Below are 14,382 nucleotides of genomic sequence, written 5' to 3'. Positions count from 1 at the left end.
TCCACATAAGCCTGGAGCCACCTCCTGAGAAGGGAAGGGTGAGTGAGTGCTGCTGGGGGCTTACTGTGTTGTGGATCCTTGAGTGACACAGGAGTCCAAGGAGTGAAAGAGGGGAGGGGAGGATTCCCAGGGGTTGGAAGAGAAGAAGAGAGGAGGCCTAGGGGTCCCAGGAGAGTAAAAACACATAGGAAAAACAGCAAGCCTGTCTGGTCCATAAAACATAAAGAAGCGGTAAAATCCCATCTTGAGAATATGAAGAATAAAGGTTTCAAGGGAGCAGGGTTCAAAGGGTCCCAAACAGGAACAATAAAGAAATTTACATCATATGGAAATATTACGCCAGAAAGGGCCCAAGTCGCAAGCGCAAAAGGGGAAATGGACACTAGCTTAGGAAACAGTCCTAGATTATCATTGGGCATGAATAGCAGTTGTAGCCAACAAATAGTGGATGGCTCGGGAAAAAAAGAATCTGATGATGAACTACAAGTACCAAATAAGAAGGAGATGATAGAAATGTTTCAAAATTTGGAAAAAACGATAAAATATGAAATGACAGCTATCCGAAATGATTTGGGACACCTGCTAACAAGAATGGAAGAATCAGAGGAGAAAGTTAAAATCCAGGCCCAAAACATAGATAATCTAAGCAAAAAAATAAACCAATTGGAAAACTCCCAGAAAAAATTGATCTATAGGATGGAAGCTCAATACAATAAAGAAAGAAGGTGTAATCTTAGAGTACGAGGAATCCCAGAGACTGCAAAAGGCGAAACGCTATATGATCTAGTTAAAAAAATTCTGAACTCCATAAGAGACAGACCTGATACAGATGTGATCGAGTTGGACGGAGTGTTCAGAATAGGAAAGTTCAAACAGGCTCCAGAGAAGGAAAGACCGAGAGACATAATTGTCCAGTTCCAAAAATATGGGGTCAAAGATGAGATTTGGAAGAAAACTAAGGGAAGATCATTAATTAAGTATGGAGATTGAACTATCCAAATTTATGCGGACTTAACAGCAGAGACCCTATGGAGAAGGAGATCCCTGAGACCCCTGCTGGAGCAAATGAGAAAACAGAATGTGCAGTATAGATGGGGTACCTCAGCATCTCTAATTGGCTGGAAAAACGGGGTCACAGCTTATTTGAGATTCCCGGAGGAACTAAGGGACTTTTGTGATAGACTGGACTTGCAAAGAATGGAGATAGCTGGGTGGGAAGAAGAAGATAAAGGAGATACAGAGAATACAAGAAAAGAGTACTGGCAGCGGGTCAGGGGTAGGGGGAGGGAGGCTTCGGGGTTGGGGAGGGAAGGGAGGGAGAATTAAGTGGAAAATAATTTTTTTTTTTTTTCTCTCTCTCTCTCGCCCCTGGTCTCTCCCCCCCGGAAGTTGAGGTTCTCCAGGAAGCTTCGGTTAAGGGAGAGAAGTAAAGATTCTTTCTGAGTCTAGCTGGTAGAGAGAGGGGATCTGGGGGGGTCGGAGGAGAGGGGAGCCGTACATGGGCGGAGCTTACGCCCTAAATTTTAAATCAAAAGGTGGAAACAGATCCACAAATGATTTGTAGGCAGTCTATAAGCCTAAAAATGGGTAGGGGAAAAAGAAGAGAAGGAGGGGAGTGGGAGTGGGAGATGGGGGGTGGGCGGAAGGGACCAGAGGGAGGGGAGGTTGGGTTGATATGCTGCAAGATAGTAGGGGGGCCTAATAGGAGGAGATGAATCAGAAGAGAGATAGACAGAATCAAGAAGGATTGAAGAAATACAGTTTATAACATATAATGTGAATGGGTTGAACTGTCCTGGGAAAAGATTTAAGTTGTTTAAAGAGTTACATCACAGGGCTACGTCAGTAGTATTTTTACAGGAGACACATTTTGAGATAGAATCAAATGTGAAACTAAAATCCAAATATTATCCAACATGGTATTACGCTGACTCTCCAATTAAAAGAGCAAAGGGGGTGGCAATAGGATTGGCAAGGAATATGAGATTTGAGTTGGAAGATAGAAGGACTGACCCGGAGGGGAGATTCCTGTTCTTGAAGGGTAAATTACAGGGAATTGAGTGTACACTAGCCAATATATATTGCCCCAACAAGAAACCGGAGATATTTTTGAAGGGTTTGCTGAAAAAATTGATAGAGTTTAAAAAAGGGCGTTTGATAATAGCAGGAGATTTAAACCTTTGTATGGACCCAAAAAAGGATGCAACCTCCTTTGTGCAGAGAGAGGGGGGTAGGTCTCTGAGAGCCTTGAAGAAGGCGATCCACGAGTACCAACTGGTGGATACTTGGAGAATGATGCATATGAAAGACAGAGACTATACCTTCTTCTCTAATGCACATGAGATATACTCGAGACTGGATTACATTCTAATAGATCACCAACTCATTGAAATGCTGGTTAAAATAGAAATAGAGACAAGAACTTTCTCGGATCATGCCCCTGTCATAATGAAAATAGGATGGGGATAAAGGTGGACGGGAGGCTTAGGATGGAGGTTAAATGAGGCTCTTCTCTTGGATGAGGAAATCGTGCAGAAGATCAGGGAAGAGATCAAGGTATATTTCAAGGAGAATGAGACAGAGGAAGTATCGACAGCTACAGTATGGGAAAGTCATAAGGTATATATAAGAGGAATCTTGATTGCGATGGGAGCAAGGAAGAAAAAAGAAAGAAGAGAGAGGGTTAGTGGACTCTTAAAGGAAATCCTGGATTTGGAGCAGATACATAAGAAGAAAATAACAATAGAAACAAGACAGAAGTTAATGGATAAAAAAGACGAATTAGAGAGATTGATGGAAGAGGAGAGGAGAAGAGTATATAATAAAGTATTAAGTGAAAGATATAGATGGGGAGATAGACCAGGAAAATACTTAATGAGAGCTCTGAATAAAAAGAAAAACAGGAATTATATAGAAAAGATAAAAAGCCCCAAGGGGGAGTTGGTTCCCTCAACTAAAGAAATCATTAAAGTATTTACGGAGTATTATAGAAAGTTGTATAACATCAGTCACCAAGGGTCACCAAAAGAAATCAGAGAAGGTATTAACGAAAAAAGGAAGATATATTTAAAAAATGCGGGATTGCCAAAGCTCAGTGAAACACAATTGAACTCCTTGGATGCGGAAATTTCCCAGGAAGAAATAGAAGCAGCATTAAGAAGTACAGGGGGAGGGAAAAGCCCAGGCCTGGATGGTTATACAGTTAAGTACTATAAAAAATTTGGTGAAGTATTGTTACCAAAGTTGAGGAAATATATGAATGACCTGGGAGGTGGGATGGAGGGGAGGAGGGAATCCCTTCAGGCCCATGTCGTTCTCATTCACAAGGAGGGAAAAGATCCTTCTCAGTGCTCTAGCTACAGACCAATTTCATTATTAAACACCGATACCAAGTTGTACGCAAAGGTCCTAGCAAACAGGCTGAAAGATCTAATGCCCGAATGGATCCATGGAGACCAGGTGGGCTTTGTCCCGGGGAGAGAGGGTAGAGACAATGGGTTGAGAACTTTGATGCTTATCCAGAAAAGTAGAAAAGGGAAAGCCCCGGTGGTGCTCTTGTCAATTGATGCCGAAAAGGCGTTTGATAGAGTGGACTGGGGCTTTATGATGGACAACTTGGAGGTGTTGGGGATTGGAGAGAGAATGCGTGAGTGGATAGGTAAATTATATAGGGAGCCCACCGCAATCATCACGGTAAACGGGGAGAGGTCGGAATCCATTGGGATGTCCAATGGAACAAGACAAGGATGTCCACTGTCCCCCTTGCTGTATGTCCTGACATTGGAACCCCTGCTATCAATAATAAGGAATAGTGGAGAGATAAAGGGAATACAGATAGAAAATATAGAACATAAAGTAGCGGCCTTTGCGGACGACTTATTGTTTTATGTAGGCAATCCCCGAATAACACTACCAAGTATAATGAAGATCCTGAAGGAATATGGTGAACTATCAAATCTAAAAATTAATCCAACAAAAACAGAGATCCTGAACATTAATATATCAAAGAGTGAAAAAGAAAAGCTACAAAAAGAATTCCCCTTTATGTGGAGAGAAAAAGATATAAAATACCTAGGAATAAAACTTGCTACCTCATATAAACAACTGTATAGACTAAACTATATTTCTCTGATAAATGAGACTAAGGACGAACTAAAAAGATTAGAAGGAGGAAACCCATCATGGTTAGGATGTATAAACCTAATTAAAATGGTAATTATACCTAAAATACTCTATAGATTTCAAATGATCCCAATCAAACTCCCAGAGGAGTTTTTTAAGATAATGAGAAGAATGTTAACAAGATATATATGGAAGAATAAAAAACCAAGAATATCATATGAAACACTAAGTAGGACTAAAGAGAAAGGGGGGATGGGACTACCTGATGTCAATAGATATTACAAAGCTGTAATTTTAGCAAGAATTTATGATTGGACTTTTAACTATAAATGAACTGAGTGGAATTAATTTGAGTAAGATGATATGGGTTCCAGCACATTATAGAAGAATTAATGAAAGCACAAGTACTTATACTTTAAATGTTTTAAGGATATGGGATAATTTACATAAACACATGAAATGGGAATTCAACTCTATATTAATGCCTCTTGCAAACACGGAGTTCTTCCCTCCAGGAAAAGATGAGATATGAGATATCAGGGAGATGGTTTAAAAAGGAAGATATCCAATTGAGAGACGTATTGGTAGAGGGGGAATTGAGAACATTTAAAGACTTAAAAGAGAGGGGAGGAGATATGTTTACTAAAATAGATGAGTGGAAATATCATCAATTAAAATGTTTTATTGGAACTCTCCCAAAACCCTTGAGATTAAAAAAGGAGTGGAATATGTTTGAAAGGCTATTCGAAACACGTCGAGATGGGAAACACGGTGTCACAAAAATGTATAGAATTCTCACAGAATTAGACACAGACACAAAATTAATTTTTATAACAAATTGGGAAAGAGATATGGAGGTGGAGATAGATGAGGATCAACAGAATAAGATATTTAGATTAGTTCACGAGAGTATTAGTATGAGAGACGTTGAGATTAATTATAAGTGTTTGACACGATGGCATATTACACCGAGCACGGAGCACAGGATGAGGGGGGAGAATTCAAAAATGTGAGGATGTGAGGAGGAGGGCACGGTGTTTCATATTTGGTGGCAATGTCCAAAAATTCAGGTTTTCTGGAAGACAATAGTCAAATTAATAGAAATAAAAACTGGAAATGACATAGGATTAGACCCAACCATGTGTCTCCTACATAATGTTGAGACAACAGTAAATAAATACAAAGAATCAGGAGTATGGTACTATTTAAGTGCTGCAAAAGTTTTGGTGGAAGTGTTCCCAAGTTTTGGTGGAAGACAGAGGTGCCGACGGAGGAGGATTGGATCAATAGGGTAAACCAGATTAGTAGAATGGAAAAATCTTATTATACTCAGGAAGACAGGTTGAAATTATACCAATCGCGATGGGAAAAATGGGAAAAATCAGGATTGAAAGAGAAATATAGAAAACTCTAAACTAGGAAGTTACTTAAAGTTATTGGGCCTTGAGAGATTGGAGACCTTGCAGAGGGGAGGGAGGGGGGAAGGGGGGAAAAGGTGGGTTGGGAGGGAAGGGAAAGAAAAGAGGTAAATAGAAGGGACAAAGTAGAAATGTATGGATTATTTATATGTATTATGTCTCTTCTTATGGAATTTTATGTAATAACATGAAAAATTAATAAATATTTAAATTAAAAAAAAAAAAAAGGTCTGGAGACATGCTTGGCCAGTCCATCACCTTTACCCTCAGCTTCTTCAGCAAGGCAGTGGTCGTCTTGGAGGTGTGTTTGGGATCATTATGTTGGAATACTGCCCTGCGGCCTAGTCTCCGAAGGGAGGGGATCATGCACTGCTTCAGTTTGTCACAGTACATGTTGGCATTCATGGTTTCCTCAATGAACTGTACCTCCCCTGAGCCGGCAGCACTCGTGCAGCCCCAGACCATGACATTCCCTTCACCATGCTTGACTGTAGGCCATCTTTATGGCCTACTTTATGTAGAGCAACAACAATTTTTTTTTTTCAGATACTCAGAGTTCTTTGCCATGAGGTGCCATGTTGAACTTCCAGTGACCAGTATGAGAGAGTGAGAGTGATAACACCAAATTTAACACACCTGCTCCACATTCATACCAGATACCTTGTAACACTAAGGAGTCACATGACATCGGGGAGGGAAAATGGCTAATTGGGCCCAATTTGGACATTTTCACTTAGGGGTGTACTTACTTTTGTTGCCAGCGGTTTAGACATTAATGGCTGTGTTGAGTTATTTTGAGGGGACAGCAAATTTACACTATTATACAAGCTGTGCACTCACTACTTTACATTGTAACAAAGTGTCATTTCTTCAGTGTTGTCACATGACAAGATATAATAAAATATTTACACAAATGTAAGGGGTGTACTCACTTCTGTGAGATACTGTATGTGTGTACTCCTACTATGATCATACATAAAGCAAAATAGAACTCAAACTATATATACTTGTGAAGTGGCTAAACCTGTTCACATATGCAGTGCCACACTACGAACAATGGAAGAGTAAGACACCTTTGTTTTGTTTTTTTCTATCTTGTACAGACTCAGACCTGAACTACTGCCAAGAAAGTTTATCCCTTATAGAGATAAGAGACCAGCATGCAATTTAACTTGCCAGCAACCACATTATATACTGCATATCGAACTATATACTGAAATATCAGTTTTGGGCAGAGTTCTTTAAAATTAAAAAAGAAAAAATGGGCTTAATAAACCTTTGCCAAATTTTGTGTTTTGGTATTTATTGTAATTGGATTTTTTAAATTGCAAGCTGTCGTCCTATTGTGTAATAGTCTGTTTATAACAGTTGTTGCCAAACTACTGCACACATCCTTTAAACCAGCCACTGCAATGAGAAGGCCCTGCATTCTCAGATCCATTTTTTTACCTAATCTGTGGTTTTGCCAACAATTTTGGGAGTCCGGGCACCTTTAACCCCAAGTGGAAAATACGACTTTCTTAACAATGTCAGGTCCTTCTCTGGATGCAAATGAGAAGGAAGGACCTTTTTAGAAATGCTGAATAGGCCTGTGTATGGCTATATTCTCAGTGTAGTAGCTAAGTCTAACCTTAAGGGTCATGGAGAGGGAAGGTTGCAAGAAATGTGTGTAAAGGGAATATATCCTGCCTGTATGTAGCAACTCTAGTTGATAGATAAAGGTTAAATATTTATTTCATAACCATAACATAAACCAATCATTCAAAGGAAAGTATCAAGTAAAAGTACCCCCATTGAAATAACTACTACCAACCTTAAATGTTAAGTTCACTTAAAAAAAAAATAATACCATCACATACTTTTGCAGGTAAAACATTTGCATTTATTTTTTTTTTCTCAGGAGCTTGCAGAGCATTGAATCCATGATCAGTAGACAGCGGGTGCAATGACAGACACCACCTCCACCTTTCTTGCCCATACCTCAGCACAGGCTGTCAGTTTGAAAGCTGGAGTACAGGTGTATCATGTTACTAAAGGTGAACTTTTCCTTTAACCAGCTCGTCCCTCCGGGTGGACGCCATATGGCATCCTTTCAGGCAGTGCGCCTGCCCGCAAGGCCGCTCTGCGGCGCAATCTGTCACCGGCCGTGTACCTCAGACATGGCCGATGACAGATCTGTGTACCGGCCCCGTTGTCAGTACCATGTGACCTGCTGTGACCAATCACAACAGGTCACATGAGAGTTGTATACAATGGATGGCTTCCTTTTCATGCCATCCATTGTATACAAGTGTGTCTAGCTGTGAATGGTCACAGCGATCACATGCACAAGCTGGGCCAATCACAGCCCAGCTGTGTCATATGATTAGCCATGGCCAAATCACAGCTAAGCACAAAAAAAAAAACTCTGAAATGAATCGATGTCATTCAGGTAAATTCTTTGCTATAAGTAAATTGTGTAAAAAAAAAAAAAATACTGATCACTTACTATGGTAACATTATACTACTTTGGTCATAGTGAAATATGAAAAAAAAATCTGAAAAAGTAATAAAAAATTTAAAATAATTAAATTTTTTAAAATTAAAAAAAAATTATAATTTTTTTTTTTGTACTGTCACCAGTCAGTGTCCTTGATCACCGCCATGCCAGTTATATGATGACGCTGTACTGCACTGGTGACAGAATGTAAAAAAAAAAGTGAAAAAAATTTTTTCATTTTCCGAAATATGACAAAAAAATTGCAACTTCAAAAAACTCGCCATGCCTCTTATGAAATACGTTGGGCTGTCTACTTTGCAAAAAGGGGTCATTTGGGGGATATCTGTACTGTTCTGACATTCTTGGACCTCAAGAAATTAGATTGGCCATCAGTACGTCAGGATTGATCAATATTCAGATATATCCCATAGTTTGTGAACTCTATAACTTTCCTACAAACTAAATAATACATCCTAATTTGGGTTATTTTCACCAAAGACATGTAGCAGAATACATCTTGGCCTAAATTTATGAAGAACAATTATTTATTTGCAAACTTTTATAACAGAAACAAAGAAAAACGTGTTTTGTTTTTTTTTGTTTTTTTTTTACATTTTCTTTTTTTGTTAATTTAGCAAAAAATAAAAACCCCAGTGTTGATTAAATACCACCAAAAGAAAGCTCTAGTTATGTGAAGAAAATGATAAAATTTTAGTTTGGGTACAATGTTGTATGACCGCGCAATTGTCATTCAAAGTGTGAGAGCGCTGAAACCTGAAAAATGGCCTGGGCAGGAAGGGAGTAAAAGTGCCCTGTATGGAAGCGATTAATGTCACCTTTGCCCCTGGCAGTGGCCATGAAAGTCTAATGTGATCTCCAGAAATCTTGACCAGGCCTTCTCTGACATTTCCCTGAAGTACAGGTTACTGAGAAGGGGAAGCCGTTGTGTCTGTCTGGCACATAGAGCCGTCGAAGGTGGTTCAAAATAAGAGCAGAACAAAACTACACAAGAAAGAGAGCCTCAGTTATTGCAGTGTAAGCAGTTCTGATCTGCATGAGGTGCTGACAGGGTCACTTAAAAACAAACAATTACACTGCTTGAATACCCCTCCAATACTGATGCTTAAAGTGATTGTAAAGTCTAGATTTTTTTATTAAAATAAAAAACATGTTATACTTACCTGCTTTGTGCAATGGTTTTACAGAGCAGCCCCTAACCACCTCTTCTAGGGTCCCCACGGGCACTTCAGGTGCCGCCTCGTCTCTGTGTGCCCCCATAGCAAGTGGCATAGCAGGGGGCATGTGCATGCTCACTCCTAAGCTGTATGTGTGTGTCAATGGAGCCATGCTCCATAGACACAGTGTGGATTGGCTTCACCCTGTCCCCCCTCACAGCATTTGATTGACAGCAGCAGGAGCCAATGGTTCCTTCTGCTGCCCACGTTCCTGTGAGAAGAGGGAGAGAAGACTGCAATGTGGATTATAAACACTGCTCATGTTCGCAGTTGTGTTTGATAGAATTTTGTTTAGCATAATGTTTTAGGAAATAAACTGCATGGTGCAGGCTGAATTGAAACACGGTATACTGTATTTGCTAGGCTGGACTAGAGTAGGATCGGCCTTGGATTTGCTTGGTAACTATTTAGCAATGGTTCAAAAACGGAAAACCTCTACCAATTAGCAGCAAAAAAACACAACAGCTACTATAGAAAAGGAAGACACCATGCCAAATTCAGTCCATTTAATAATTGCATTTAAAATAAATGTATTTTTTTCATACAGTACCTGCATTTGTCTTTGTTGTTTTAATATTTTAATGACATGCATCTTTTAAGAATCCTTAATTTTGTCCACTGCCTTAAATTTCAAAATGTTACCATATTTTCTTTCTAGATTTGCTTTGTCAGCAATGGATATGGAGCAGCGTGATTATGATTCTCGCACAGCTTTGCATGTAGCAGCAGCAGAAGGTATGTGCTTTTCACATTCCAATCATACCTGGATTGGGGTGGGTTTAGAATTATGATGCGCATTTCACTTACAAGTCACTGATCAAGGGATTTTCAGGAGTAATCTTCTGAAGGTAGAATTGGTCTACTGTCAATTGGCAGCAGCTAGTTGTTGTAGAAAACCTCCGAATTTTGCAGTGTCAACTAACTGCGACCAGCTTAAGAGTGGTATGCTGTGAGCAGGAGCATGACAGATCATAACGTTTACACCTGCAGATCCTTGCTGAGTTCACCAATCCTGAGATCTTTGAACAGTCAAAATGTTTGTGTCTAGGAAGACTGTCTGAGATTAAATTCGTACAAGCTTTTTGCCTTTAAATTTGCGAACAGAACAGAATGTTTGTTGGATTTTCAGTATGAAAGAAAAGTCTGCCTTTTCAGTTCCACTTTCTCCACAAATTCATAACTGTACACAATATGTATTTATTATCCTTTTTAGTACAGTCTCATTCCTTTTTTTAGTTTTTAAAATTTTGTATTTTTTTGATGCGAGAATGCAGTTAACAAATAACCACAACATTTGGTCAGTAGGACAATACAAAACTGAAAGTATACAGTTTGTTATTATAGTATGAGAACCGGGTATCAGTGCTGGGTGAAAGGATGGACATAAAGAAACAAAAAAGACGGATGGCGGTTGGTCTAACAACTAGCCGATGATGGAATGAAGAGCGGCTTTAGCTGTTAAAGCATAAAATATATTTTCATTTTAATTGGAGAGTAGGCTATCAATTGCAGTGTCATTGGTTAACAGTCTGGTTTAAAACCATTGCGTATACTGAAAACATTGTAATCATTTTTTGGGTATCTGTAGGCAAGGTTTGAATGAAAGATTCCCAGATATCAAAGAATTTTTGGACCTGTGACTCCTTATGCAAGGAGGCCTCCACCCATTCCATGCGAAAAACATGAGGGTTTGTCTGTAAGCAAAGAAATAGTGGGGGGTTCTGGTTAGATCCGCTTATGTAAAATGTTTTTTTTGTACTACAAGGGATAAGACAATTAGGAGTTGTTTACATCCTCTTGAGATTTTAACACCTGGTATGTTGATTAGTTTAATTATGTTGTCAAATTACTAAATTAATTTATAGTCCATATTGAGTAGTGATATAGGACAGTAAGAATCAACTAATTCAGGGTTTTTCCCCAGTTTTTTAAAATTAAGGTTGTGTATGCCTCATTAAACTCTGGATAGGGAGTATTATGGTCAAGGATTGAGTTATAAAGATTAGAGATGCACCGAAATTTTGGTGGCCGAAGAGTTTCGGACGATAACACTCCTTTCAGCCGTCGGCCGAAATGAAAAAAAGCACAGATACAGGTGCCGAAGAACCCTGCCACTGCCGCCACCGGCCACCACTCAGTAGTTCTCAGCCTTACCTGAGAAACCATCGAGCAATCCCAGCGCTGGGCATAGAGATGAGTGAAGGAAAGGTGCCCTTGGAGGACTGGAGCAATGTCACTTCCCGTTCCTGCTATTTTTTTTTTAAAGCACTAGATCGATGCTTTTTTTTTTTATCCAATGCTTTACATTGCAGAGGGGAGATGTGGGGTCTTATTGACTCCATATCTCTCCATAAAGACGACCTGTCACTAATTATTTCTATCACAAGGGATGCATGCATTTCTTGTGATAACAATAAAAGTGATTAAAACATTTTTTAAATGCAATGCAAAAAAAAAAATTAAATACATTTTTTAAAAAAAGTTTAAAGTGCCCCAGTCCCCCCGTGCTTGCACGTAGTGGTGTACACATACATAGGCCATGCCCACATATGTAAATGGTGTTCAAATCGCACACGTGAGGTATCGCCATTAAACGTCAGAGCAGGAGCAATAATTTTAGCACTAGACCTCCTCTGTAACTTTACACTGCTAACCTGTAGACATTTTTAAAGCATCATCCATGGAAATTTTTAAGTACTGCAGTTTCACGCCATTCCACGAGCGTGCGCAATTTTAAAGCGTGACATGTTGGGTATCTATTTACTCGCGTAACAACATTCATATATTACTAAATAATTGGGGTATATATTGTTGTTGTTTTTTTGTTGTTTTTTAATCAAATGTATTTTTTTTCCAAAAAGTATATATTCATTTTTAAAAACTGCGCATTTTGGTTTTGGTTTTTGGCCAAGTGCATTTTGAAGTTTTGGTTTTGAAACCAGAATTTTCATTTCAGTGTACCACTAATAAAGATCCATGAGTACTGGGGATATTTGTCTCATTCCTTTTAATATATTTTGTACCTTCATACTTTCCAGTCTTATAAATGTTAAGTTAAAAAAAAGGACATAGACCGCACTGACCTTGTACTAGACAATTTGATTATATATAAATACGCTTGTGTGAATATTGCAGAAATGACGGTAGACAAATAATAAGTAGAAGCCTTGTAATAGACTTTGTTATTAATAATTACAGGTCATGTTGAAGTTGTGCGCTTTCTCCTTGAAGCTTGCAAGGTTAATCCTTTTCCAAAAGACAGGTGAGTACGCTAAAGATGACATTGCAAATATACTATATATATTTGTTGTGAAGAGTCTTCTTTGTGTTTCTTCCAGTACATCTATGTGGTAGATTATATTAATTTTTCAATAATCTGGACATATTGTTTCAGGACATGTACTTTTAAAGGCAATGTATGGCATTTATGGTAGGAAAAGTATTCCCGAAGTATTCCAAAGCTTGTGGAATACATTAGTTGTTTTGGTAATAAATAAAATGTGTTAAAATCTTAACAAGTGGCCCAGGCCCCCTCCACCTAGTATACTCTGATGTGCATAATTTAAAGGAAAGGGTTTGTCCACCTTTTCCCACCTCCCTTACTTAGCTGTCGGTTACTAAGCTCACCCGTTGTGAATGAGAAACATTAGCTACAGTAGTTGTAGTTGTGCCCCCCAGACCGGTCTTTCTATAGATGTTGTGCCTGGCCACTGAGTGCCTCCCCCATCCCCGTACTCAAGGCTGGGACATAGGGGAGAGCAGCCTGGAGTAGTGAAGCCTGTAAAGGAGAAATGACAAGAGAGAGCCGGGCTGTGCTCTCCTCTCCTGTCAGTGGAGCGATCCTCTATACAGCAGATGACTCAGGATCGCTCTTACATCCGCATGTTCAGTATTTAATTCCCTGGCTCTCTGCTACCAAGAAATGAACGGTCATTGGAGGACATAGGGGGTGGGATATGTGTACAGCCCGAACCAAGAGCAATCCTGTGTCATCTGCTGTATGGAGGATTGCTACACTGACAGGAGTGAGAGCACAGTACAATCCCCAACTCTACCTGGTTTCTCGCCTGTAGGTTCGGGGGGGGGGGGGCTTACCGGCCGGGGGAACTGTACACAATGAAAGGAGGGGGGTAACAGTCATTTGTACTCAGGTGAGAGGTTTGTGCCAGAGAGGAGGGGGGTGGGGCTACTTGTGCTGGGAAAGGTAATGGGTATGATGGGAAGGAGGGGGATTTGTGCTAGGAGAAGGAAAGGGTGGATATGTGCTAGGAGTAGGAGGGAGGCTTGGAGATTTGTGAAGGATTTGGGTAAGGGAGGGTGAAGGATTTGGGTAAGAGGGGATGATTTTATGCTGGGAAGGGTTATTTGGATGGATTTTTGTTAGAGGTAGGATTTGAGGAAATTTGTCCTAGGTGGGGGGATTGAAGGAAGAGGATTGGTGCTGGGGGGAATTTGAAGGGCATTTGTGCTAGGAAGTGGGATGGGGGGGTATTTGTGTTAGGAGGGGGGATTTGTACTAGTAGGGGGGATGGGAGGTTTGTGCTAGGAGGGGTTTGGGAATAATTTGTGTTGAAAGGGATTCGGGGGGATTTGTGCTAGGACAGGGGAATGGAGGGGGGACTTATGCTAAGAGGGGGAAGGGGGTGTTTTGCTAGGAAGGGTTTTTTGGGGTAATTTGTGCTGAGAGGGGATTGGGGGGAATATGTGCTATGAGAGGAGATTGGGGGGAATTTGTGCTCGGACAGAGGGATTGGGGGGAAATTGTGCTAGGAGGGGGGATTTGGGTGGGGAGGAAGGATTCGTGCTTGGAAGGGTAATTTTGAGGGGGTTGTGCTAGGAGGAAGGCTTTAGGGGGGTTTTTGCTAGGAGGCAAGATTGGGGAGTTATGCTAAGAGGGGGGATTTGGAAAGAGGATGTGTGGCGGGGGAACTGTACACACTGAAAGGAGGGGGGTAACAATCACTTGTGCTGAGATGAGAAATTTGTGCAGGAGAGGGGGATAAGGGCTACTTGTGCTGGGAAAGGTGATGGGGGGATTGTGCTAGGAGACGGAATGGGTGGATATGTGCTAGGAGTAGGAGAGAGGTTTGTGGAAAGGGGGGGGATATTTGTACTAAAAGAGAGGAGG

At 40.2% G+C, this 14,382-nt stretch overlaps 1 protein-coding gene across 3 annotated transcripts in view; it reads left to right on the top strand.

The window, feature by feature from the left end:
• LOC149449847 (glutaminase kidney isoform, mitochondrial) overlaps positions 1-14,382 on the top strand; it is a 172,622-nt gene that overhangs the window by 139,130 nt on the left and 19,110 nt on the right. For 2 of the 3 annotated variants that reach the window (XM_089692706.1, XM_089692705.1), the window contains exons 16-17: positions 9,913-9,989; positions 12,453-12,516. In XM_089692706.1, the coding sequence (XP_089548832.1) occupies positions 9,913-9,989; positions 12,453-12,516 (141 nt within the window). Of the gene's footprint in view, positions 1-6,643; positions 6,830-9,912; positions 9,990-12,452; positions 12,517-14,382 lie in introns of those variants that run through there. The other variant, XM_089692707.1, reaches the window with a different exon arrangement.

This window comes from Staurois parvus, unplaced genomic scaffold (genome assembly GCF_062004578.1).
Source record: "Staurois parvus isolate SC_StPar_1 unplaced genomic scaffold, SC_StPar_1.0 ptg000601l, whole genome shotgun sequence".
Lineage (NCBI taxonomy): Eukaryota > Metazoa > Chordata > Amphibia > Anura > Ranidae > Staurois > Staurois parvus.
This window is presented reverse-complemented; position numbering and strand designations above follow the sequence as displayed.